Here is a 27,638-nt window from a genome sequence, read left to right on the forward strand (position 1 = left end):
AATGAATGCATATATGTCGGAAAGGTTGGCAGAATGAAAACCAGGAGACTTCCACTGCACCTGCCATCCAGAGCTCAGGACCTTGTCACTGACACTGCTTCTACCACGGCTGCCGCCACGGATGCACCATACCCTTGGAGAACTGACAAGGGCACCTGGAGTCATGAGCACAGAAGTTTGCTCATCAGCTCATTCTATCACATGAGGATGGCCTTCTCCTTCCTTCCATCTTCCAAATCTTGCACCACGGCTCATCAGTCATTAGCAGAACTCCAGAATTTTAATTCCATAAAAATCTGGACAATGTGATTTTAACTTTCCATACTTTATAATCCAGGAGACAGGGAGACATAGAAAGGAGTGAGATTGGAAGCTAAATAAAAATGAACAATATCGTGCAGTCCACTGCTTGCACTAATAATCTTTCAAGCAGACAACAGAACTATGTTCCCACCTAATGCACCCATTCCCTTCTTCAAATGAAAACATGCTTATCCGAGCCCCTAGTCTTTATACCCATGGCTATGTGATATTCCTCCCTCTTCTCTTTTAGTCACAAATTCTACCGTAAGACACTCTAACCAGAAGACTATCTTATAAAATTAACCACTACCAGCAAATCTCATAGAAAAGGAAAGGGAAAAGCAATGAAAAGAAGTTTACTAATACAAAAACAAAGCAAGGAAGAAAAATGCAACAGGTCATGAAACTGTAGTTGGTGTTTATTACTTCCTTATTCCTTATTCCTTATTCCTTATTCTCTTTGCCCTCAGAAATTTTCCCAGCCAGTAGGGTGACATAAACCTTCAATCCTGAAGGATCTGAGCCCTAAACAGTCCTGTCTTGTTGAACAGCTGTAGATTTCTACTAACATGTATCATTGAACAGGGAGTTACTAGAAGGAACTCAAGAGGAACTCCTGAGTTAAAGACATGCTTGTCTCTAACTCCGTTGTGTGGCTACATCACTATTTTCCCATAAATCAGCCCAGCTGGTTTGGTAACTTCCTTATTTCCTTGATGGCCTGATGGCATCATGAACCTGAAATGTCCAGATGCAGTTTCAAATTCCTATTCAAGGAACTATGTGTCTCCTACTGGAAACACAGCCCAATGCCATAGGAACAGGAAGCACTATTTTGCAAGGGCATGACTAGGTTTCATTGTGGAACACAACCCTCTCACTTCTACTGTTTCCTGAGTTCAGGTGTACTGGCCATGAAAGAAACAGCAATCTGGTTTAGAACATCCACTGCCCATGAAGGACAGTACACTCAGCTGAGTATACACTCAGTATACTCCTGCTTGGGGCTGCACCTGAGCCTTCAATACTCCACCCTACTGCCCTGTACAGCCAGCTGCTTTGGGGTGACGAGGTTCATAATAAAACTACTGAATTCTACAGCAGTCAGTATACTGCCTCATTTTTCTGTAAAACGGGTTTCTTAGCAAGACAGGCCGTGATGGTGAGCAAGTATACAGAAAATCCAACAATGATGATGCTGGCAGAAGCACTGCAGGAAGGAAATGCAAATCCGTACCTGAAATAAATGCTCACTCCCCACAGGGCAAATCCCTGTGCACTCCAGATGGAAGGGCTCCTGTGTAACCTGTCTGCCACCAAGTGGCCGCTTGGTCTACCTTGGGGTATGGTACTCGACACTGGGCCTCAGAGTTGGTCCCTGATGGGAGACTGCTGGGTGCTCAGCAGCCAGATGAGCCTTGATGAGAATTTCGCGTCGATGAACTCACACATTCCATACCCTGCTACTGCTGTCGTCTCCTTATTCATCGTGAACAAGCACTGGGTGTGCTGGGGAAAAGCTGACTGACCTCCACAGAAGTCTTCCTGGCCACCTGCTCCTCAAAAGCCTCCTCAGAAGTAGTAGATGCCTTTGATGAACATTCACTATATGCTCATAGTGTCCAAGGGGTTCACCCACACCATTTTCCTCAGACCGCTTATGACCAACCCTCTGATCTTCTTCCTTCCAAATCTCTGCATCTCCAGCTAGCCTGCAAGACACTGGGTGTGTTCAAGCCACTGGCTTGCTCTCTTTCCAAGTGACAATGAAATGTACTGCTCAAAGTTCTGCCTGCTGGATTTCCTTTCTCCCAATACCCTTTAGGGCCACCTTCCAGAGGGGCTGTTTTAATACATCAATCCACTTCTGATTAACGCCAGTATACTGTGCTTCATTTGATTTTTTCTTTCTTAGTCATCTGGTCACAGGGAACTCTCCATGAGCTCAGTGCTGTGGGTTGACAGAGCAGGGGTGAGTGCCATGGGGGTCTTAGATACCTGCCATAATCCCCACTGAAATTAGGGAGCTTTTCCAATGGCAGCACCTCCCACTGACATTCTCTAAACCTACAGTGGTCAGGCATTACAGAGTTTTTCAAGGATACATCAAGGATACATCACTCCAATGGATCCTCACTCCAATATTTTCCTCAATGCCTGAGGAAGAAGGGTCCTTTGGATCTTCTTGGGAGCATGGCTACGGAGTGAATGAATGCCATCATTCTACTCCAATATTCCTGACTCCCTGAGTATTTTTGATTTATCTGTATTAGTTGGCATCACAATTTCATTTAATGGGGGCCACCCCTGAGCCCAGGTTGCGGTAACATTTCTAATGAGCCATTTCCAGCTGCTGGAGCCAGCACACTGAGTGCATAATCTGAATTACATTCATTTCTAAATGCCACCTTTCGAATCATTTCCATGCATATTTCCTGCGTTTCTGCTGATAAAAATTAGTGGAAGTTTGCAAATCTTTTGTTCCATAAACTATCTCCTCTGGATCAGATCTTGTCCGTATCCTCCTGGGGCATGCTAGCATCTGATTCTAGTTCTAGGAGTGAAAGTGTGAGGTAGGGATGGGGCATTTGGAGAATCAGCACCTCCCTGCAAGGTGATTACTTTATAATCTTCAAACCAGGCTGTACCACTCTTACCAAACATGGGCAGAGGACTGTTGAAGGCTCAGCAGTATTTGGGAGGGCAGTAGTACTTGGATTCACTCAAATCCCCCCAAATTCCCAGGGCCTCATTCTTTTCCAATCAATGCCCTCAATGTTCATAAAAGAGACCTGGAGAGGCTGCAAATTAAATTTGTATTGCAAAATTCTGTTACCTGCAGCTGCAGACTCTGCACCTAATTTCTGCAACATCAGCCCTGAGTCTACATGAAATAAGAGGTCCTTCTGGGCATTTATTAAAGCTTGTATCCTCTGACCACGCTTGAGATTGTCATTTCCTGCCTTTAAATTCTCTTGGGCAGTTCAGGGCCTTCAGAAAACCTGTCACTGCTACTGCTGTTGCTGCTGTCACAGACACCACGCACCCACAAACCTGGTAAATGGTCTCATGCAAATCCCTGCTATTTCTGGAGCTTTCCGTCATCTGGAAATCCCACAGAAGAAAGATGGCTCTGTCTCCTATCTATCTTTCAAACTTTCCACCAGTACTTCATATTTGCATAATTTAAATCCTCTGCCCAGGACCTGGGCTCTAAAGAAAATATAGCGTTTAACCACCGAAAATTTAGCCATTCAGTTTAGCCACTGAAACTCCGGAGGGATGGAGAAGAGGAGTGGGCAATGACTCCTAGAGCCAATGCCCAGTACCAATAGTATATCGGAGGTCCATCTTGGGACCACCTCACTCCCTCACTCTAGCTCAGATGTTGAGGGTACAGACTTGTAATTCTAATTCTAGCTCTCCGGCTTACTTAACTTCTGTGTCACTGAACTTCTCTGTGCCTCAGACCTCAGTTTTCTTATCTGTTGAATGGGTACAGTAATGGGTACCTACTTTGCCGTATCGTAAGTCCTCAGGACTCCTCAATCGCTGTGTCAGTTTCTTATAAATCGAGGACTACCCGTAGGGGCTTCGGGAGCAAAACTCCACGAGGTCCCACAGGGAGCAGGTAGCTCTCCTAATGGCTGGACCTGCGGCCGGTGTTTAGAACAGCGCTGGCAAGAACCTGTTGAATGAATAGACAAATGGGTGGAAACTGACCGAAGGAAGGCTAGGCCTTCAGGTCTCTTCATCCCCAGCCTCGTGAAAGTGAGGAGGCAGAAGGGAACGGGGACGGAGTACTTCGGTGTTTACAGGCCTGACCCTGAGTTGACTGCTGATTTTGCCACTTATCAGCAGCAGGGCTCTGGACGAGTTAATTTACTCAGTTTCTTCGATCCTGAAATGGGGCGAATAATACCCACCCCGGCACGCCACGGGCGCTTGGACACCTCTCTGTCCTCCCTTCCTCCCGGAGGACCCTTCCGGCCGCAAACACACCTGGAAGCCGGAGGGCTTGGAGCGGGGGGTGCAGCAGGAGGGTCCCCGCGCGCCCCGCGGGCAGCGGGCGGCACGTGGGCGGCAGCGCGCGCGGCGCGGACTCGGAAGGAGACTCGAGTTTCCCGCGATCCCGAGTCGGTGCGGGAGGGGCCGCGCGCGGTCATAGAAGGCGGAGCCGGCGGGGAAAAGGAAAGCGAGAGCGAGCCGCCCGGACCCGGCAGGCGGGCAGCGGCAGCGGCAGCGGCGGTGCACGGTGAGCAGCGGGGCTCCGGGCGCGCGGCGAGTGCGCGGGGCGGTGCTGGGCGCGGCGAGGGGCGCGGCCCCGGCCCGGGAAGTGGCGGCGGAGGTAGAGGCCGCCGACCCCCGGCCTGGCAGCGCGGAAGCGCTGTCCGAGGCCCGCAGCTGGGGAGGGGATCCCTTAGCGCGCTGGCGACTGAGAGCTGTTTTTTTTCCGCGAAGAATTTCGGTCAGAGCAAGTAACGAATTTCCCAGGCAGGGGTGGCGGGGTGGTGGGGTGGGGGTGCGGGGGCGGGGGGATCTAGTGGAAAACAGATACGTGGGGAATGTGACAGACAGATCGGAAATACGGAGGCCTGGACTTCTCATAGATTGGCTAAATAGGCCCTGGCTAAAAATCTCTTGCCTAGACAGTTCTAATTGTTTCTCAATTGCTTGGCCTTAGCCCTCCCCCCACTTCCCCCCTCCCCCCCCCCCCCGCCCCGTCCCCTCCTCTCCTCTTCCCCCGCCCCCATCCCTTCCTCCTTTCCCTGCCCCAACTTCGTACCACCCTTTCCCCCTTGTCTTTTTTCAACACTGCCGCTGCCCCAGGGGTCCTTTTAATCAGAACAGGACACTCCTTTGCTCGGATCATCCCAATGGCTTACCATCTCATCAGAATTCCGTAAATGGCACAGACAAGGCCCCTTGCTCTCTCCACTCAGGCCATGCAGGCCCCATTGCTGTTCTTGGGATACAGCCAAGCATATGCTTGCCTCTGGGCCTTTGCACTGCTTGTTTACCCTTCCTGGAAAGCTCTTTCCCCGATACCTTCTTGGGCCGTTCTTTTACCTTACCCTGCACTTCTTCTTTTTTAGTGTATTTGTTTTTGAGAGAGAGAGAACAAGAACAAGTTAGGGAGGGGCAGAGAGCGAGGGAGAGAGAGAGAATCCCAAGCAGGCTGCCCACTATCAGCATAGAGCCTGATGCGGGGCTCCAACCCAGCCACAGTGAGATCATGACCTATGTATGAGATTATGACCTGAGCCGAAGTTGGACCCCCACCCTGCTGAGCCACCCAGACTCCCCTGTTTTACCCTGTGCTTCCTGCAATGTCTCTTATATCAGAGTAGCTTTCCCTGAATACTGTCTATTATTAACAAACAAAACACCTCCCTTCCCTGGCAGTCCCCCCCTTACTCTGGTTCAGTTTTCAACATGGTAGTTTTCAGCCTGTGACATTTTTTATGGATTTGTCTGAGTTCCTCCGTTAGTAAGTTCACAAGACTATTGTTCACTGGTACTGCCTGGGCACCTAGTACATAATAGGTTCTCATTAAATATCTGTTTAATGAATGGCGATTCATAAATTCTCTTTTGAATTACAGAATAACGAGACTTCCTATTGCCTGTGGTTTTTTTTTAATTTATTTTTAAAATTTACATCCAAGTTAATTAGCATATAGTGCAACAATGATTTCAGGAGTAGATTCCTTAATACCCCTTACCCATTTAGCCCATCCTCCCCCCACAACCCCTCCAGCAACCCTGTTTGTTCTCCATATTTAAGAGTCTCTTATGTTTTGTCCCCCTCCATGTTTTTATATTATTTTTGCTTCCATTCCCTTATGTTCATCTATTTTGTATCTTAAAGTCCTCATATGAGTGAAGTCATATGATATTTGTCCTTCTCTGACTAACTTCACTTAGCATAATACCCTCCAGTTCCATCCACGTAGTTGCAAATGACAAGATTTTCTTCTTTTTGATTGCCGAGTAATACTCCATTGTATATATACCACATCTTCTTTATCCAGTCATCCATCGATGGACATTTGGGCTCTTTCCATACTTTGGCTATTGTTGATAGTGCTGCTATAAACATGGGGGTACATGTGCCCCTTTGAAACAGCATACCCGTATCCCGTGGATAAATACCTAGTAGTGCAATTGCTGGGTCATAGGGTAGTTCTATTTTTAATTTTTTGAGGAACCTCCATACTGTTTTCTAGAGTGGCTGCACCAGTTTGCATTCCCAGCCTGTGATTTCTTAAGCACTAAAAATGTCTTGCTGAAGGAGGGCTGAAAGATAGACTTTGCTGTCACTTAGGAGTTTTGAATTTGGGGCAGATTATGCTCTTCTTCCATTTGCTTATTTGACCCTGAGGATCCATAACCCTGGACCTATAGTTTACTCATTTCATTAGTCAGATACTAAATGATACATGTTGTGCGGCAAGCATTGTGGAGGCCCAGGAGGGGGCTGGGCCCACAAGGAGCTAACAGTCTGCCAGAAGGGGCAAAGGCACAGTCATAGTGACTTCCGGGCATGAGTAAGATGGATACATAACACTCGTCAGTGATTTAGGTGGGGATTTCTTTTAGGAAAATGATAACATAGATTTAAAACAAGATTAATTTACAGTAGTTGGAAAAGAAACCTGCTGCTTCTTTTTTCCAGGCTTGTAAGTACTTTTGCAAACATGTTAATTCAGCACTTTCTTAGGTTGCACATATATTTCACTTAAATTCTGATGATGGGCAGTTACTTAAAATTAAGAGTACAGAGGATTTAGAGCATTTGAGAGAACTTACGGTCTCTTCCATAACTGCTATTTTGAAGTCTGTGATCCCCTCCCAATCTGACATATGGTCTCATAGTTGTGACCAAAGTAAATGACACTGTTCTGTTCCTAAGGTACGTCTACAGATCCTTATCAAAAACCCTTGGGCCTCGGGGCGCCTGCGTGGCTCAGTCGGTTAAGCGGCCGACTTCGGCTCAGATCATGATCTCGCGGTCCGTGAGTTCGAGCCCCGCGTCGGGCTCTGTGCTGACAGCTCAGAGCCTGGAGCCTGTTTCAGATTCTGTGTCTCCCTCTCTCTGACCCTCCCCCGTTCATGCTCTGTCTCTCTGTCTCAAAAATAAATAAACGTTAAAAAAACAAAATTAAAAAAAAAAAAAACAAACACCCTTGGGCCAGATGTGTTCTGGTATTCAGAGGTTTTTGGATTTTAGAAAGGTAAGGCAGCATATATCCTGTCTATTATACCATGCTCTCAGCGGGATTTGGGGGCAGCACTCTCTAATAAAACAGTTTCTGTAGTGAACTGTATAAGTGGACAACAAAGTATCATAAAACTAGCTCGTGTCATTTCAGGTCTAGACAGGGGGCTACACACCTATCAAAAACAAAACAAACAAATGAAAACAAAATAAACCTCAATTTTCAGTGCCTTTTGGATTTTGGAATTGCAGACCAGGAGCACCATTGATTGAAGGTTAATGGTGTGGGAAGAACTCTGCTGGATGCTTTTCATCTGATTTATTCCCTACAACGTTGAACTCAGGTGCTTTTATTCCTGTCTTCAAGTCATAAATAAAAGGTTCAGAGAGGGTGTAGCCCAGATCTGTGTGGCTGTAAAGCCTGTCTCTACGACACTAAGCAGTCATGTGAGGGCTTTACCTTTGCTCGGGCTCCAGGCACTGGGAGCCACCAGCACCGCTCGCCCAAACCACTGCAGCCGCCTCTATTTGGTCTCCTTACTTCTGCACGTGCTCTGCTTCCCTTTCCACACCTGTCCTTGCCCCCATACCTTGTTCTTTACATAGTATTAGAGTAATCCTGTAAAACGTAAATCCAATCACATCCCCCCACTACTTAGAGAACCTTCTGTAACTAACTTCCTATTGCAATTGTAGTAACATCCACCAGTTCTGACCGTGAACCACAAGGTCTATGTGGGTGGCACTGGCCCACTTCTCTGTCTCACTTCCTACTCTTTACCCCTCATTCAATGTGCAGCAGTCCCCTTGATCTTTTTGTTATCCCTTCAAAGGCCATGCTGGTTCCTGAGATACTCTTCCCCCATATCTTAATATGATGGACTTTCTCATTGCTCAGTCTTCATTTAAATATTGCCTCCTAAGAAAGGTCTTTCCTGACCGCTGTGTCTACAACCACCTCCCTCTGTCCCCGCCAACAGAGCTCATCCTCTATGCCGCACCCCTATTTAATTTCACTGTGGCACTTTCAGCCATCTGATCGTCATATTATCCATTGCTTTTATTTGTTTCTGTACATGATCATTTTCTGTCTTCCCTCAGTGGAATGCAGGTAGGGTTATAATCTGTCCTGTGCACATCTGTATATACTCATGGTCAGAACAGTGCCTGACACTTGATAAACATTTACTGAATAAATGAAGAAAGGATACACAGAAAACAGCAGATGAAGAAAAAGGAGAAGACAAGGGGATTGAACGTGGAGTATTTAATTTTAATGAGTCATTCTTTCATTCTCCTGCATACCGTTCAACTGTTCAGCACTTACCACTGCCCACTGGGTGTTGATATACAAAGATGAGTAAGACATAGAACCTACTTCCCAAAGAACTCACTGGGCTGTTATCAGAGCTGGGCAAAGTGGAGCAGCCGGGCCTTGGAGGAATACTAGTGGGCCCTCCAACATCAAAGAAGACTTGTGGAGCCTCACAGATGAGTGGGAGTTGCCTGGTAGACAGAGGGCTCACATATTGCATTCACAGCAAAGAGAAAAGCATGTGACAAGTCATGGCGGGGGAGGTCTGGGGGGGGGAGGTCTGTAGATACTTGGGCATCCAGTCATTGATTATTGAGCCACTACTATAACAGCCTGCTCCCTTCCCTTTTACAGCTTGTGAACTCTTTTGGCGCACAGTTATATAAGCAATTGCAGCAAAGGGGACAAGAGCTGTGATAGAGCACCAAACCAGGTAGAGCACCAAACCAGGACCTCTTCAAGGGTGTCTGGGAAGTGACATTTGAGCTGAGATCTATAGGAAATAGGAGTTGACCAGGCAAAGGCAGTGGAAGGGGTAGAGCCAAGAACATTTCAGGAGGCGGCGTGTTGGACAGAAGGAGTTAGGAGTCAGGAGGGAGGGGTAGAGGTGTTCTTTTGCACACCACCATTGTGTAGGTGGAATTTAAAGCCATAATTCTAGAGGTGATCACCGGGGGAGTGAGTGTTAGAAGAGAGAGGAGATCCAAGGACTGGACCCTGGGGTACTAGAATATTTACAAGCAATGTCTGTTCAAGTCCTTTGCCAGTTTTTAATTAGGTTGTCTTTTTGTTGTTGGGTTGTAAAAGTTCTTTATATATCTGGATATTAGACCCTTATCAGCATATGATTTATAGATATCCCATTCTGTACATTCATTTTCTTCATAGTGGCCTGTGTCACACAAATGATTTTACTTTTGATAAAACCCAGTCTATCTGTGTTTTCTTTTGCTGCTTGTGCTTTTGCTGTGATAACAAAGATTCCATTGCCAAATCCAAGATCATGAAGATTTACCCTTATGTCTTTTTCTTCTAAAAGTTTTATAGTTTGAGCTTCTGTATTTAGGTTCTATATATTTTTTAGATTTTCCTTATGATTTAAGTCATTACTACTCTCTTGGTCCAATGAGACCCATAAACTGGGGTCATAATTTACCCAGGTAAATTTACCTAAAATTGACTTTTCAAAGAAAGATTTTGGAGATTTCATATGGAAGTCTATTTCTGTATTGCAAAGTCTTTAATGATTTCATAAACTTCACTTTATATATGTACTCTCGACCTTTTTCTTCTCAGCATGAAGAATTCTGATTCTACTCCTGTAACCTTTTTACCTTCCCAGCCAGGTAGATAAACTTGTACCTGACATTCACTAGAAACAGAGAGTGGAGTGGAAGAGAGAGATCCCTTTCCTTTTTTGGCCAGTTGAGTTATGAAAGTAGAAAGTTTTGGTATGCAGTTCATGAGAGAAAAAGATTTTTTAACAAAGTCTTCTCTGTATGTGGGGCTGAAATGAGTCTCTTTTTTAATGTTTATTTATTTTTGAGAGAGAGAGAGAGCATGTGCATGTGAGTGGGGGAGGAGCAGAGAGAGAGGGAGACACAGAATCAGAAGCAGGCTCCAGGCTCTGAGCTGTCAGCACAGAACCCAACGCGGGGCTTGAACTCATGAGGTGCAAGATCATGACCTGAGCTGAAGTTGGACACTTAACCAACTGAGCCACCCAGGTGCCCAGAGATGAGTCTTCGAAAGAAGATTCTTCTTACCCTGTTTTGTCTCCTAAACTGGACTGGGAAAATCAGATTAAATATGTTCTGTGTTACTTTTTTCAAACATCTCTTCTGTTCTAGGTTACTAGAAGAAATGGCCAATCATCGTCCACCAAGTTTTTTTATAGAAGAACTTAATGTATACTGTCAGAAGCACAACATGGTACTTAAGTATCAGGAACTGTCTAAGACAGGACCTCCACATAACTTAAGGTACATTGCTTTTTTCTTTTTTAAGATTGTATTTCTTTAGTAATTTCTGTATCCAATGTGGGGCTCGAATTTACAACCTTGAGATCAAGAGTCGCATGCTCGACTGACTGGGCCAACTAGGTCTTTCAAATTGCTGTTTTTTTGTTTGTTTGTTTTGTTTTTTTTAACATTTATTTATTTTTGATAGCCACACAGCACAAGTGGGGGAGGGGCACAGAGAGACAGGGAGACACAGAATCTGAAGCAGGCTCCCGGCTCTGTACTATCAGCACCGAGCCCGACGCGGGGCTCAAACTCACAAACCTCGAGATTATGACCTGAGCCAAAGTCACATGCTTAACCGACTGAGCCACCCAAGCACATCTGATTGCTGGGGTTTTTAAAAGGTATATCTCCATAAAATATGAACTGGGAAAATGGCCACTCTGGCATAATTTTGAAGTCAATAATTTAGCTATGGGGGCACCTGGGCGGCTCAGTCGGTTGAGCATCCAACTCTTGATTCCTGCTCAGGTCACAATCTCACAGATTGTGAGTTCAAGCCCCATGTTCAAGAATGGGGAAAGGAAACAGTGTGAAATGAGCCAACAGGTCCTGGCAGGTCCTTGGGATTCTCTCTCTTTCTTTCTCTCTCTCTCTGCCCCTTGCCTGTTGTCTCTCTGTCTCTGTCTCAAAATAAATAAGTAAACTTAAAAGAAAGAAAAAATAATAATTTAGCTTTAGAACAAAGATGATGTGCTGTTTGGTGTTTGGGGGTGACTGTTTAAATTCTATGTGGAATGGGTTAAAACCTTCAGGGTAGTCACAGGAGGCAGTGTAATTAGAACACTTGTCTTTAGATAATGTATGAATTTTATAATATTTTATGAATATTGTCTTTGTAATCAGGTTTAAATACCAAGTTATCATAGATGAGAGAGAATATCCAGAAGCTGAAGGTAAATCGAAGAAGGAGGCCAGAAATGCTGCAGCCAAATTGGCGATTGAAATACTTAATAAAGAAAACAAAGTGAGTAAATGCCCTTTTTAACTTTTCTCTGTGAGAAAATACCCTTACAGAGTAAAGCCATTCACAAGTTCTTTTTTTTTTAATTAATTAATTAATTAATTTTTTAGTTTTTAAAACAAAAATTTTTTTTTAATATTTATTTATTATTGAGAGACAGAGAGACACAGAGCATGAGCAGGGAAGGGGCAGAGAGAGGGGGAGACACAGAATCTGAAGTAGGCTCCAGGCTCTGAGCTGTCAGCACAGAGCCCGACATGGGGCTCAAACTCACGAACTGTGAGATCATGACCTGAGCAGAAGTCGGACGCTTAACTGACTGAGCCACCCAAGCGCCCCTATTTTTTAAAGTTTTAAAAAATGTTTTATTTATTTTTGAAAGAGAGAGAGAGACAGAGTGCAAGCGGGGGAGGGGCAGAGAGACAGGGAGACACAGAATCGAAGCAGGCTCCAGGTTCCGCGCTGTCAGCGCAGAGCCTGATGCGGGGCTTGAACTCACGAACCGTGAGATCATGACCTGGGCCGAAGTCGGACGCTTAACTGACTGAGCCACCCAGGCACCCCATCTTTTTCTTTTTTTAAGTTTATTTATTTATTTTGAGAGAGAGAGCGAGGGCAAGTGGGGGAGGAGCTTAGGAAGAAGGAGAGAGAGAATCCCAAGCCGACCCCACGCTATCAGCACAGAGTCTGACAAGGGGCTCAGTCTCACAACTGAGAGATCACTACCTTAGCTGATATCAAGAGTCGGTCTCTTCACCAACTGAGCCACTCAGGTGCTCCCACAAGTTCTTTTACATTCAGAAGTTCCGCCCCCCCCCCCCCCCCCCCCCCCCCCCCCCGTCTCCATTTCTGTAAAGCCCTGAATGAAAGATATATCTAGGAGATAGTGGGCAAAGCTTGGCCATACCTATTTAGAATGCTAATGGTAGTGGTAGCCTCTGAAGTTAGAAGAATGGGGAAAGGAAACAGTGTGAAATGAGCCAACAGGTCCTGGCAGGACCCCTCCTCCTAAATGAGCAGTGCAGTGGGAAAGGACAAAGAGGTGGAGGGACTATGAGGAGGGTGATGTATCAGGAGGGCAGATGATCGAGAGCCTGATCAAGAGCTCTGTTCTAGGTGAGAACAGAGTAAAGAGTACAGAAAAAGCTGTCTGAAGAGATTCCAGTCGAAAATGTTTCTGAAATAAAGGAAGACCTGCATCCAGATTAAAACAACAGATCATAGAAAAATACGGAGCCACCAAGAACAAGATCGATCAATCATTGGGAAAGTCCTGAGCTCTAGGCGTGATGACAAAATCCTGCAAGCATCTAGGCAGAAAAGAAATTTTTTTTTTTAATTTAAAAAAAATTTTTATTTAAAAAAAATTTTTTTTTTCAAAATTTCTTTTAATGTTTATTCATTTTTTGAGAGAGAGAGAGAGAGAAAGACAGATCATGAGCAGGGGAGGGCCAGAGAGAGACAGATACACAGAATCTGAAGCAGGTTCCAGGCTCCGAGCTGTCAGCACAGAGCCTAATGCGGGGCTCGAACTCACGAACCTCGAGATCATGACCTGAGCCAAAGCTGGACACTTAACCGACTGAGCCATCCAGGCACCCCCAAAAGTAAATTATTTAAAATGTAAAAACGGGGGCACCTGGGTTGCTCAGTCAGTTAAGCGTCCGACTTCGGCTTGGCTCATGGTCTCACAGTTCGTGAGCTCGAGCCCCGCGTAGGGCTCTGTGCTGACAGCTTGGAGCCTGGAGCCTGCTTCAGATTCTGTGTCTCCCCCTCTCTCTGCTCCTCCCTGCTCACACTCTGTCTCTCTCGGTCTCAAAAATAAATAAGCATTAAAAACAATTTTTTTTTAATGTAAAAATGAAGGGGTGCCTGGGTGGCTTAGTTGGTTAGCTATCCCACTTCAGCTTCATGAGTTTGAGCCCTACATCAAACTCTGTGCTGTCAGCGTGGAGCCTGCTTCGGATCCTCTTGTGTCCTTTACTCTATGCCCCTCCCCTGATTGTGCTCTCTCTTTCTCAAAGATAAATAAATACTTTAAAAGTATATAAAAATGAAAAAAAATCATACTGTCCATAGAAACATTAAAAGCCAAGGGATAGTCGAGAAATGGCTGTAACAGACAAGAGCTTGTTTATATGTGGGACAAGAGAGGATCATTCTCACATATTGAACATTTGAAAACATTGACTTTCAAGATACTTTCCTGAAAAATCTTACTCGATGATGTCTCCCTGGTAACTCAAATTGGGAAAAGTAAATCAGGCAAAATTGTAAACTCATGAATTGTTAATGAGCCAGAAAATCGAATCAAGAAGTTAGAAAAAGAACAATAGAATGCCTTCCCCTAATGAAGCAGAAGAAAATAATAACAAGGTCAGACGTTAATGTACAAGAAAACAAAGAAATAATAAAGATGGTCAATAAAACCAAAAGTTAGTTCTCTGACAAGATTAATTACATAGAAAAACTTTGGACAAGCTTTCGTCAGATTAAAAAAAGTACATTCCATTCTTATAATGGAAGGAATGTGCTATTATATTCATCTTTCCCACTAAGGTGTGATCCAGGATATGGCTTTACTTCAATTTTGGTTGTCTTCATTTTTGAGATTTACAAAGGGTGAGTGAGACAGTGTTATAGTATTTTGCGTGGATAAACAAGAAAGTTAACTACTTTGTTTTTCTTTAGGAAACTATCAAAGGAAAATGGTGGCTCCTATGGTTAACACCCTTGTGGATTTTTTCTGGTAGAAAAAGATACATACTTAGACTTGTACTCAAGGTAGTAGAGTAGGACAACACATAAGATCTAAGTTGTCTTTCAAATTATTCTTCTAGTAATCTTATTAAATTTTATTAAATAAACTAAATTTTATTTAGTATTTATCAAAATAGTTCAACTTCTGTTTTCATGTATATTAAGCAAGATTTTTCTTTCTTTGTAGGCAGTTAGTTCTGTATCACTGCCAACAACACATTCATCAGAAGGATTAGGATTAGGATCCACTGGGAATTTCATAGGCCGTATCAATAGGCTTGCCCAGAAGGAACAACTGTCTGTAAATTATGAACAATGTGAATTGAAAGAACCTGGGCCTGAAAGGTGAGACGCAATTCAGCTTTTCCTTCTGTTTCATTGTCTCTAAGCAATATAACAGCAATAGAACGGGCTTGTTTCATGTCTAATTTTCCAGAAATATTTGTCTTCCTTTTTTGTATATTCTGCAGGGAAGGTTTTATAGAACTCATACGCAATTGGACATCTTTGTAATTGAAATATTAAAATGCTTACTTGCTGAAGACTTGGGACCCATGTACCATAATAGATCAAATCTGGGGAATCCTTTGTTTCTGAGATATATCTGGATGGTTTAGTCTGCAGGAGACCTATGAGAGTGTGAGGTGCCCCTGCTCGGGAGTGTGGGGGTGCAGAGATATTTCCATCCCAGGGGTCACAGCGGGAGTGGCTAGATGAAAATGGCTGTGCCACACGTGTAGGCAAAATGACTCTCCTTCTACCATCATCAGATTAGAGAGCTGTTTGTCCAGGTGTTTGTCCTACAAATTCAGTTAAATGTTGTCACTCCCTAGACAAATACCAGGTATTAAAAGAAATGGGTTTTAGTCGTAGACTGTGAGGAGACCAGGATTTTAGGAATATGATTTGAGGGATGGAGTAGAGCTTCAGAGCTGCCAAGACTTTGGAAGTAAGGATAAAGAATAGATAAGAACTAGGAAAAGCAGAAAGCAAATGAGTCTGAAGGGGATTGTTTCTTGGCTACAACCAACCAGGTAAATGAGAGAAAAAAAATCTGACTGACAAATAACCCAAATAACTACCTTAGGATACTGTCCTCTGAATTTTTTTTTAATGTTTGTTTATTTTGGGGAGACAGACAGAGTGCAAGCAGGGGAGGGGCAGAGACAGAGGGTGACACAGAATCTGAAGCAGGCTCCAGGGTCTGAGCTGTCAGCACAGAGACCGACGGGGGGCTTGAACCCACAAAGCACGGGATCATGACTTGGGCAGAGGTCGGACGCTCAACCTACTGAGCCACCCACGTGCCCCACTGTCCTCTGAATTGACTCAGCTATTGACTATTTTACTCTGATGGCTTTTAGGCCAGAACCAGGATGAGAAAAGCAGGATAGTATTCATTGGCATGAAATAGTGAAGTGTGTGGGTCAATCTCAATAAAGTAAGAGGCCATTTTATTTTTTCATAGCTCACCTGTTTGGTTCCTTTGGCTTAAGTGCTCTAACGTCAGTTCCCTAAAAGAGAGAAGTCTAGTTAGAGGTGCCTGAGAGAATAAGAGCCATAGAAACCCTCCAGTCATTCAACCTAATTCTGCTTTCAGGGCCCAGCAGCAAAGACTCAGCCTGGTTGGATGTATTTGCCTCTATGGCAAATAATACTAGAATAATTTTGCGGTAATATATAGTAACTCGATGATACTTACCATGTCCATTGCTTTGCTACCTTAAATATAGTTCTCATGTAATCGTCCAAGTATCCTTGCCTAACCACAAATATTCTTACATATAATATGAGGGGTGTGTGGACTTCAGCATGGGGCTTTTGTCTTTTGTACTGTGGAGATTTTCTTAGGTTTGGGGGCACATGAGCAGGGGACAGAAAATGCTGAAGTTAGAACAAATCTATGATTTGCCCATTCCCTACAAAACACTATAACCTTATTGTTTCTACTGTAGATGTCCTACTTTCCCTACTCAGGCTTTTTCTTTCCATTTGACCATCTCTGAAAAATTTACCAGATCTCTCTCGTCCTTCTTTTCCTCCATATCTTTTGATCTTTGAGGAATTAAAAAAAATGTTTTTAATGTTTATTTATTTTTGAAAGAGAGTGAGAGCACAGGGGAGGTGCAGACAGAAAGAGGGACAAAGGATCTGAAGCGGGCTCTGCATTGACAGCAGAGAGCCCGATGTGGGGCTTGAACTCACGAATGCTGAGATCATGACCTGGGCTGAAGTCAGAAGCTTAACCAACTGAGCCACCCAGGTGCCCCAAGAAATTTTTTTACAGTTTTTTAAAAAAATTGTATCTATTTATTTTGAGAAAGAAAGAGAACATGAGGGGGGGAGGGGCAAAGAGAGAGGGAGAAAGAGAGAATCCCAGACAGGCTCCACACTGTCAGCACGGAGTCTGATGCAGGGCTAAAACTCACATGACCTGAGCTGAAGTCAAGAGCTGGATGCTTAATAAACTGAGCCACTCAGGTGCCCCAACCTTTGCAGAATTTCAGTGAAGCAACAAAGAGAAGTTGGCTGGAAAATGCAAGCTAGGATGTCAACCAATCCTGGTTATTCTGGGAAACTGGTCAGCCAGTTTTGAAGATTTATATCATACAAGCTACCAACTGTAACTCTACCTATCACATCATATTAAGGTCTTTGTTAATATATGTTTGTTTCCACATCATAAATTAGATTCACTGTTTTTTGGTATTTGGGTTACATATTCTCCATCATTTCTCCTAGATTTCATTATAGATGCAAAATTGGACAGAAAGAATACGGTATTGGTGTAGGTAGTACTAAGCAAGAAGCCAAACAGTCAGCCGCTAAGCTTGCATATGAGCAGATACTTTCAGAGAAAACCTCAATGGTACGTACTGCCTTTGGATTTAACTTTTAAATTTTAAAATTCCCTTTGAAGAGTGCAAGTTTGACTTCCTCCTTGCCGATTTGGATGGCTTTTATTCCTTTGTGTTGCCTGATTGCTGAGGCTAGGACTTCCAATACTATGTTGAATAACAGAGGTGAGAGTGGACATCCCTATCGTGTTCCTGACCTTAGGGGGAAAGTTCTCAGCTTTTCCCCATTGAGGATGATATTAGCGATGGGTCTTTTATATATGGCTTTTATGATCCTGAGGTATGATCCTTCTATTTCTACTTTCTTGAGGGTTTTTATCAAGAAAGGATGCTGTATTTTGTCAAATGCTTTCTCTGCATCTATTGAGAGGATCATATGGGTCTTGTCCTTTCTTTTATTGATGTGACGTAGCACATTGATTGTTTTGTGGATATTGAATCAGCCCTGCATCCCAGGTATAAATCCCACTTGGTTGTGGTGAATAATTCTTTTAATGTATTGTTGGATCTGGTTGGCTAATATCTTGAGGGTTTTTTGCATCCATGTTCATCAGAGAAATTGGTCTATTCTTTTTAGTGGGGTCTTTGGTTTTGGAATCGAGGTAATGCTGGTTTCATAGAATGAGTTTGGAAGTTTTCTTTCCATTTATATTTTTGGAAGAGCTTCAAAAGAATAGGTGTTAACTCTTCTTTAAGTGTTTGGTAGAATTCCCCTGGAAAGGTTAGACTGTGTTTAGATGATGCCAGGACAGCCAGTAACATAGCAAAAGGATTCCTCCATTCTGTGTTTCACCAATGAGCCATGAGCCATGAGCCGTGGGGCCATGAGGCCCCAGAGATCAAAGTTCTGTTGGCAGTTCAGGGTTTGTTTGTTTGTTTGAATATTTATTTATTTATTTTGGGAGAGAGGGAGAACACGTGCATGAGCGGGGGAAGGGCAGAGAGAGGGAGAGAGAATGAGTCTCAAGCAGGCTCTGCACTCGTAGCACAGCCTGATGCAGGGCTGGAACTCACAAACTGTGAGATCATGACCTGACTGGAAATCAAGAGTTGGTCATCCAACCAACTGAGCCACCCAGGCGCCCCCCTCAGGGTTGTTTTGTAAATCCAGATCAAGCATTCATAAATAAATGTGGTAGTTAGCACACAGAGACTGAGTCAGTATGGAGCAATAATTTAATTGCTCTTCAAACTCCTAAGGGGTACTCTTTCTTTCAGAAAGCTGACTCGGTATTAGCTGGTTCTTTGATTACTTCGCCTGGTGACTCTGGAAGCAACACTTTGGTGAAAAGCATATCGTAAGTATGAGCAAACAGCTGTGATATTTAACAAATTAAGATTGCTGCCTGAAAGTGCACATTTTATGAAAATGTTGAAGGAGAATTTAGAGAAAGAAATTACTGATCAATAAAAAATAGGCAGAATTCACAAATTAACAATTATTCCCCTTTCTTCCAGCGCTTCTGAATCACCATCTGAAAATGATTTCTTGGAAAATTCATCAGGAGGAAGTTGTGACAGGGGCCGTGTAAACAATTCTTCATCTCCTATGGTATAGTATTAGCCTCTAGCTTCCTAATTAGTTTCCTTATTTTCTTTGTATTTCCTCATTTAAAAATTATCTCCCGTACCCAACCGTAATTTTTCTATTATCTGGTGCACTCTTATTTCATATTGATATGTGGCAGCATTTGACTTCCTCCTTTATTAACTCCCATTCCTCACATGCAAAATTCCTCCACTATTCACTCTCATCTTCTCCCTACTCACCTTCATGTTTTCATATATTCCTATGATCATGCTTATCTTCTATCAATTAGTACTTGAAAGGTCCATTAATATAATTCTGCTCCTGTTTTATTTTCAAGAGAGAGAGAGAACACGAACATGTGTGGGGGAGATGGGCAGAGGGAGAGAGACAGAAATCTTTTTTTTTTTTTAATATGAAATTTATTGTCAAATTGGTTTCCATACAATACCCAGTGCTCATCCCAACAGGTGCGCTCCTCAATGCCCATCACTCAACCCCCCTCCCTCCCACCCCCCATCAACCCTCAGTTTATTCTCAGTTTTTAAGAGTCTCTTACGGTTTGGCTTGAGAGAGAGAAATCTTAAGCAACCTCCACACTCAGCACGGAGCTTAACACAGGGCTCAATCCCAAGACCCTAGGATCATGACTTGAGCTGAAATTAAGAGTCAGATGCTTAACTGACTGAGCCACCCAGGCGCCCCAGTTCTGCTCTTGTTTTAAAAAATCAGAACTAATGTTAAAAATCAGATAATTTGGGGGGCGTCTGGATGGCTTAGTCGGTTAAGAATCTGACTTCAGCTCAGGTCATGATACCACAGTTCACAAGTTCAAGCCCTGTATGGGGCTCTGTGCTGACAGCTCAGAGCCTGGAGCCTGCTTCAGATTCTGTGTCTCACTCACTCTCTGCCCCTCCCCCCTCATGCTCTGTCTCTCTCTCTGTCTCTCTCTCTCTCAAAAGTAAATTAAAAAATCAGATAATTTTTGTGGTGATGATTAGTGTTATAAAAGTGTCCTGTTTATAACGAGCGATGAACAAATCAATAAGAAAAAGAAAAGTGGCTCAGTATAAAGATGTGCAAAATATCTGAACAAACGGGTCAGAGAAGAGATACCCAAATAGGCCTCAACATATGAAAAGATGCTTCACTGCATAGTAATCGTGAACATGCAAATCAAAACACAGTTAGGTATCATTTTAAGCCCATTACCATGGCAAAATTTGAGTCTGGCAGTACTAAACATTGGCACAGCTGTGTTCCAGTTATGACCGCTATACGCTGCTGCTGGTGGAAGCGTAAGTTGGTGCAGTCATTGTGGAGAACGGTCTGGCGACACGTAGTGAAGTGGAGGGTGTGTGTGCCATGCCTTCAGGCAGTTCCCTTCCTGGGGAATATGTACTAGAGAAACACTCATACGTATGTACAGAGACATTGGATAAGCACGTTCTTTGCAACAGCATTGGTAACAGGAGGAGATTAGAAAAAAAACATTGTCCATTAACAGAATGGCTAAGTTAACCATAGCTTAGTCATCACACAATACTGAGGCTGGTAGGTGCTATGAGCTCAAAAGTTCTTAGTTCGATGCTCCCCACTCTGTGTCAACATACTCAACTTGGTAAAACTACAAAGTTACCAAACCTACCAGAATAAAAGTGAATATGAATAAAGAATAGCTATGTATCGCTTCTCGGCCTTTTGGCTAAGATCAAGTGTAAGAATAGCTATGTGAAATTAGTTTTTGAGATATATCCAGGACTTCTCTTTTTTTCTTAACTATTAAAATTAAATTGTTGGGGCGCCTGGGTGTCTCAGTCAGTTGAGCGGCCGGCTTCGGCTCAGGTCATGATCTCGCGGTCCGTGAGTTCGAGCCTGTGCTGACAGCTCAGAGCCTGGAGCCTGTTTCAGATTCTGTGTCTCCCTCTCTCTGACCCTCCCCCGTTCATGCTCTGTCTCTCTCTGTCTCAAAAATAAATAAACGTTAAAAAAATTTTTTTAATTAAATTGTTAATTTTTGCTAAAAATGAATATTTCAGCATTGCCATTTTTTAAAACAGTTTGGATTTTTTAAAAATTTTATTTATTTTTGAGAGAGAGAGAACAAGCAGGGGAGGGGCAGAGAGAGAGGGAGACAGAGGAGCCCTAGCAGGCACTGCACTGCGAGCCCAGAGCCCGATGCCGGGCTCAAACCCACGATCTGCAAGATCGTGACCTGAGCTGAAGTCAGACGCTTAACCGACTGAGCCACCCAGGCGCCCCAGCATTGCCATTTTTAACTGATCAGATCAGAAACACTTGGGGAATTACTTTAAACTAGTCCCTGAGCTCTATTTCTTCTTCATTAGCACTGTGGATGACTTGGTGAGACCCACCGTCCCGGGGCATCGCCAGGGAGGCCACGTTCTGTACCAGGGGAATCTGTGCTTCTGCTGAACATGCCCTAGGACTACCTTTTTGCCCTTCCCACCATGTCTATTTGGTTGCTATTATAGATGAGAACACTGATGTAGCCAACCTGAGAAGCAGGGCGTGACGAGAGTACACAAGTTGACGCTGTTCATCTAAGGGACCAAAAAAATGTCACAGAACCATCTAGAAGTACAGCAGGAAGAAGAGCAAGTTCAAGCAAGAGAATTGATTTAATCATCTGAAACTATTTTTCATTTTCTTTTATTATAGGACAATGTCAGAAATAGTGAAAAGAAGGTGAAAAGGTGAGTATCATTATGCAGTGACTGTATTTTGAAACGAAGTTTTATTTCAGACTTCGTTTGTTAGCCTTATTTACTAAGTCTTTAGTATTTGTAGAATACTATACATCGTCATTTGTGTGGAGTTTCAGAGGTGGGGAAGCATGGTTGAGGATCACAGAAAGCTTGACATCTACAAACAAATAATTGTAAATATGTAGAGAAATCTTTGAATGGATGTACATACTGCACTGTGGACATAAAGCCTGTAGGGGGTCACTAAAGTCATTGGTTAAGGGCATTATTTTGGATGAGGCTGACAGATGTGGGCTTAGGGAAGTACTCTCCAGTGAAGTGTGTTATTTTACAGACAGCCAGGTAGGGTAGAGATGGTGTAATGACTTGGGCAAGAAAAGAAAAAGACCAAATGTTACATAAATGGTGGTGGATTGGTTTCTTTCTTCTTCTTCTTCTTTTTTTTTTTTTTTTTGATGTTTATTTTTGACACAGAGATGGAATGTGAGCAGGGGAGGGGCAGAGAGAGGGAGACACAGAATCTGAAACAGGCTCCAGGCTCTGAGCTGTCAGCACAGAGCCCGACATGGGGCTTGAACTCATGTACTGTGAGATCATGACCTGAGTCGAAGTTGGACACTTAACCAACTGAGCCACCCAGGCGCCCCACGTGGATTGTTTTTTTGACCTGAAGAGAAAAACGAGGACGTAATTATAAGTCAGCCGTGAGGGTGAGGTGGCAGTAGGAGCCATTATGAGCCACCGATATATTCTGAAGAGTAGGAGGTGTGTCAAGGAAAGACGATTCCTGATGTGGGTGTTTGGGTGGAGAGAAGAGAGATGTACATGTGAGGTGATCCAGACATCAGCCATTGGTTATCGTGGCAGTGAGGAGGGTGAGGAGAATCTGCAAGACAGACCATACGAGAAGAGTGGGCAGGGTTTGAGGGAGTATGGTTCCAGTAACTGGGGGAAGAAGCAATGGAGAAAGGATTTTAAGACTATTCCTTGTGGGTGAGATGTAGATGGGAATCAGGCATCATGGCTGATGGCCTAACAGCTGATGGTGTTAGGAACCTGAGGGCTTAAAGGGAAGATAGCAATTTGAAGAGGTTTAGTTTTAAGTGGGGTTTGAACTTCCAAAAGCAGGTGTCATGGCCAGTAAGGAATAAAGTACAAAGGGTAAAATGACCGGAATGACAGTGCAAGCAGATAGAAGTCCTTTGGTTCTGAGTCTGGAGGGAGAAAAAGGGAGGCTGGGGCACACCAGCAATAAATGTGTTCAGGCAAAAATAATAAATAAATAAATAAATAAATAAATAAATAAATAAGGAATCAGAAAAGGAATGAAAAATCATTAGTTGACAGAGGAGAACTGTTAAGTTTATTGTTTTATAAAGGAAAAGGTGAATGCTTTCAACCCTGTAATTCTAATAGTTGACTGAATATATTAAAAAAACTAGTGTGTGACATAAAACCTCTTCTAACGTTATATTTGATTTCAATTTTATTTGAGTTTCATATTCTTGTCTTAAATCTTAGAAGTTTGGCACCTACATTTAACTCTCCTGTGACAAAAGACAGCAGGTGTTCTGTGGAACTCAGGTAAGAGGGAAAGCTGTGACAAAGAATCTGGTTACAGATATGTTCGCCCCTTCGACAAAAGTTTCTTAAGGGACTGTTGTTCGTCAGCCAGGCTAAATTATATTTCTGCCTGAACAGTTTAATTTTTTAGTACACTCAGATCCGCAAAGGATCATTGTCTCCTGGAGACGGAAAGTTTAGATGAATCCAGATGGAATGTGGTGAGTGTAGATCTACTGGGTAGTTATGTGAATTTTTCTGACATCCATGGACGTTTTTAATATCGAAGGTAAATATTTCTATAAACCAATGATTTCTTAGAAAAGACTCTTGCAGGAATCTGAACAGCTCCACTTGAATATGTTTTCCACTTTCCAGCTCCATTCCAGATTTCACTTTGGAAAAAGGTTCCCCTTGTGGTAGATTGCATGTTTGGGTTTGAATAAAGTATCTAAAAAAAATGAAGCCTATTTGCAATAGGAGGACACTGAATACAAGTTTAAAAGAATCCGCAAACATTTCATAAGTCCCTAATACACACCTGGCACACTTTTGGGCATTGGATTTAGAGTGGAACAAATAGAAACATCTTCCGCCCTCACAGTTTTGTGGGGAGAATAATTCCATGAAAAATCTGTAATTACCACGCATGGTCTTAGAAGCAATGACATGGTAAGAAGTGGAAATAGGAACCTTGGGTTTAGTGTGAGGGGTGAAGCAAGGCTTCCTGTGGGGTCACTGGTGTGGGGGCGCCTGGAGGATGAGTTAGGACAGGGAGGTGGAGAAGCTCTGTGGCTCTGCAAAAGAGCCACATGTGGAAAAGTAAAGGTAGGAAAGGTAGGTGAGTGTTCAAGGAGCAGAGGCTGTGTGCTTGGAGTGCAGGGAACAAGGACACGGTGCCATGAGACAGGCTGGGCAGGGAAGTAGGAGACTCCTTATGGGCCATCTAAGGACTTTCTGGCTTTGGCTTAATGAAAAGGAGGCTATTGGAGAATTTAGGCAATAGAGAGACATGATCATACTCCATTTTTTCACACTGGTTGCTGTGTGGCTCATGAAGGAGCCTGATAGAAGGTTGGACTAGTGTATAGCTGTTGGAGATGAGGAAAGTGGGTGCATACCAGTGATAGGTTTTGGAAGTAGAATTGGCAGGGCTTAATGATGGAATGCAGGACAGGAGAGAGAGGGGAACCCCAGGTAGTTACAGACCTAGGCAGGCTCAGAGAACATGCTCATTTCTCTTATGACAGCTTGGTGATAGCTGTGGAACATAATACAACACTTCTCTCTATTTTTTTTATTAAAAAAATTTTTTTTAATCTTTATTTATTTTTAGGGAGAGAGACAGAGACAGAGCTCAAGCAGGGGAAGGGCAGAGAAAGAGAGAGACACAGAATCCAAAGCAGGCTCCAGGCTCTGAGCTGTCAGCACAGAGCCCGACGCGGGGCTTGAACTCATGAACCGTGAGATGATGACCTGAGCTGAAGTCGGACACTTAACACACTGAGCCACCCAGGCGCCCCATGGCACTTCTTTCTAAAGTTTTATACTTGAGATAAAATTATCATGGCTTTTGTACCAGCCAGAAGTTGAACGTAATTACCAGAGGTGGTCTGTTATTTTGGGAGCAGGAGCAGGAGTAGCTATCCTTTGTGATTCAAGAGTTTCTGTGGAGTAGACTCTTCTCATTTAGAAGGAGAGAGCCATGTTTCTTGTAGAGTCCATTTTGCCAGTGACATTAAGGGAAAGTGGAAGGGTTGGGAGGCTGGGTGGGCAGTGACCATTGAACCTCAGAATAACCATGTATTTTTATCTTTTAAGGTTTACCAGCGATTTTACAGAAATAGAACCGATTGGCTCAGGTGGATATGGCCAAGTTTTCAAAGCAAAACACAGAATTGATAGGAAGACTTACGTTGTTAAACGTGTTAAATATGATAGCGAGTAAGTAGTAAATGTTTTATTTCTTTGAATGAGGTGTGTGAACCTGCACTATTCTTTTTTTTTTTTTTATGTTTCCCTCTTCTTCCTTAGCATATTATTTAGTTTTTTCTAGTCTTCCTTAAAAATGTTGCTCTATCATCAGGGGCTTGGCTTACTGTGAAATGACCTCACTTTACTGTGGTTATTAAAAAAAAAAAAAGAATATACCATTGATCATTCTTTTGAGCTTGTCTTGGTGAAAACGGAAGTAATAGAATCATCTGGCTCACAGTGACCTTTGAGATTTTCTGGTCTCCTCTCTTTGTTGGAAGGACTAGGAGACTGAGACCCAAAGCTGGGAACTGATTTGTCAATAGGTGACTGTTTGTCTATTATTGCATCATACACCACTCCAAAATGTAGTGGCTTAAAAATAACAGGTATTATTATCTCTCATGGTCCTCTGAGTTGGCTGTGGCCATCTGGGCCATCCTCACACGGGGTCTCTCACGCATTTGCTGTCAGAAGTCATCTGAAAGCTTGGCTAGTGATGGCTGTCGCACATGGCTAGCAGTTGATGCTGGCTGTGGGCTGGAATTTCAGCTGTTAACCAGAGCACCTCTACGTGGCCTCTTTATGTCACCTGGGCTTCTCACAACCTAGTCGCTGCATTCCAAGAAGGATTGTCCTCAGAGAAAGTCATCCCAAGAGGGAACAGCAAAGGCTGCTTTTGACCTAGTCTTGGAAGTTCCACATAATATTGGTTAAACAACATCACTAAGGCCAGCTCAGACTCAGGTAGAGGGCAAATAGACTCTACCTCTTAATCTGAGGAGTGGATGTATGTATGGGGAGGACACGAATTGATGACCATCTTTGGTTGCTACCTACTATGGTAACAAGGTGGAGATTTAGAACTTGTTTTCTGGAATGCTGATCCATTGTGTTCCCACTATAACCCCTTGCTCCCCATGTTTGTTTCCTGTATTATCTGCACCCACTTACTCCCACCGTTCCCACTTACTGGATAGAACTCCTTCAGAAAAGAGAACATGTGGGAAGGAAGTATTAAATCACAAGCTCACCGGTTCACCAATCTTGCTAGTTGGTTTCTGACAGTTGGACTATGTATAACTTGGTAGACCTATCCCTCAAGGACTAGGGAAGGATATGGGGAACAGATATGAGCTATGGAAAATGACATGAGTAAAGGAGAAGCAGGCGTGGAGTCCTGGCCATTCCTCATCTCAGCCAGACACACCTACTTCCCTTCCCATGGACAATGCCTTGCCTTGTCCACCTGGCATCAAAACAAGCCTTTTTTTTCCGTTACATTATTTTGCTTAACATGAATGAAGTGTTGTTCTTTCCATTCAGTAGCATTTTTCTTAATGGTAATATGTAATGATGATAAGAGTACAGTATGTTGGACATTTTTAGTAGCTTCATAAATTGATATAACACAGTTAAAAATATACGTGGAGGGGCACCTGGGTGGCTCAGTCGATTAAGCATCCAACTTCAGCTCAGGTCACGATCTCGTGGTTCGTGAGTTCAAGCCCCACAACAGGCTCTGTGCTGACAGCTTGAGCCTGGAGACTGCTTCAGATTCTGTGTCTCCCTCTCTGTTTGCCCCTCTCCATGCTTGCGTTCTCTGTCTCTCAGAAATAATTATTAAATTAAAAAAAATATACTTGGAATATTTATACACCTTGACCCGTGGATTTCCCATCTGGGAACCTATTCTAAGGATATTATCCAAATTGTGGAAAAAGTTATACAAGAAGATGTAAATCACTGTGTCATTATAACAGTGAAAAATTAGAACAAACTAAAGGTCCAGCAACGAAGAAATGATTACGTATGTTTTGTTCTCTCCCCTGTTCGATGGCTAAGCTTACATAAGGAAAATATTCAGACATGAAATGATATGATGCTGGAATTTGCTTCAGAATAATCCAGGGAAGATGAGGGAGTGGGTGAGAGTACAGATGAAACGAGATTGGCCAGGAGTTAATAACAGTTTCATTTGGGTAATGGCTAGTTCATGAATCTATTTGCTCTACTTTTTTATACTTTAGAAATGTTACATTAAAAAGTTTACATGATGGTTATACAAATTGTGTAACAAGGAAAATGGTAAATATAACCTGTTATGTGGAGAAATAGGATAAAAACTATATACTATAATTACAAGTATATAAAAATGTATAGGAAGAAAGACAATAAGAAACAATCCAAAACAGTAACTGATTGTGTTAGGGCTGTTGATGCATGAGTACTTTTTTCCCTTTATTTTTATAAATGTTACGTCATGTAGTTATGGAACTTTGCAAATTAGAAAATGGAATTGTAAAATGTTTGCTTATCTTTTCTCCTCATTGAAATCTCAAATTTATTTATTCCATGTAGCATAGCATTTTCTCAGCTCTTGACTCCAGATCACTAT

The 27,638-nt window shown here is 43.1% G+C and overlaps 1 protein-coding gene and 1 pseudogene across 4 annotated transcripts in view; both read left to right on the top strand.

The window, feature by feature from the left end:
* The first annotated feature begins 4,334 nt into the window (after window positions 1–4,334).
* The window catches only part of EIF2AK2 (eukaryotic translation initiation factor 2 alpha kinase 2), a 32,898-nt gene continuing 9,594 nt past the window's right edge, over window positions 4,335–27,638 (top strand). For 2 of the 4 annotated variants that reach the window (XM_042933239.1, XM_042933238.1), the window contains exons 1-10: window positions 4,335–4,558; window positions 10,691–10,822; window positions 11,711–11,831; window positions 14,776–14,933; window positions 17,331–17,457; window positions 18,665–18,744; window positions 18,905–18,998; window positions 21,657–21,691; window positions 23,225–23,287; window positions 25,088–25,210. In XM_042933239.1, coding sequence (XP_042789173.1) covers window positions 10,704–10,822; window positions 11,711–11,831; window positions 14,776–14,933; window positions 17,331–17,457; window positions 18,665–18,744; window positions 18,905–18,998; window positions 21,657–21,691; window positions 23,225–23,287; window positions 25,088–25,210 — 920 coding nt within the window. In that variant the 5' untranslated portion in view covers window positions 4,335–4,558; window positions 10,691–10,703. Of the gene's footprint in view, window positions 4,559–4,667; window positions 4,772–8,738; window positions 9,274–10,690; window positions 10,823–11,710; window positions 11,832–14,775; window positions 14,934–17,330; window positions 17,458–18,664; window positions 18,745–18,904; window positions 18,999–21,656; window positions 21,692–23,224; window positions 23,288–25,087; window positions 25,211–27,638 lie in introns of those variants that run through there. The other 2 variants (XM_042933236.1, XM_042933237.1) reach the window with 2 other exon arrangements.
* LOC122216779 lies at window positions 20,660–20,741 on the top strand (annotated as a pseudogene).

Source organism: Panthera leo, chromosome A3, assembly GCF_018350215.1.
Source record: "Panthera leo isolate Ple1 chromosome A3, P.leo_Ple1_pat1.1, whole genome shotgun sequence".
NCBI lineage: Eukaryota > Metazoa > Chordata > Mammalia > Carnivora > Felidae > Panthera > Panthera leo.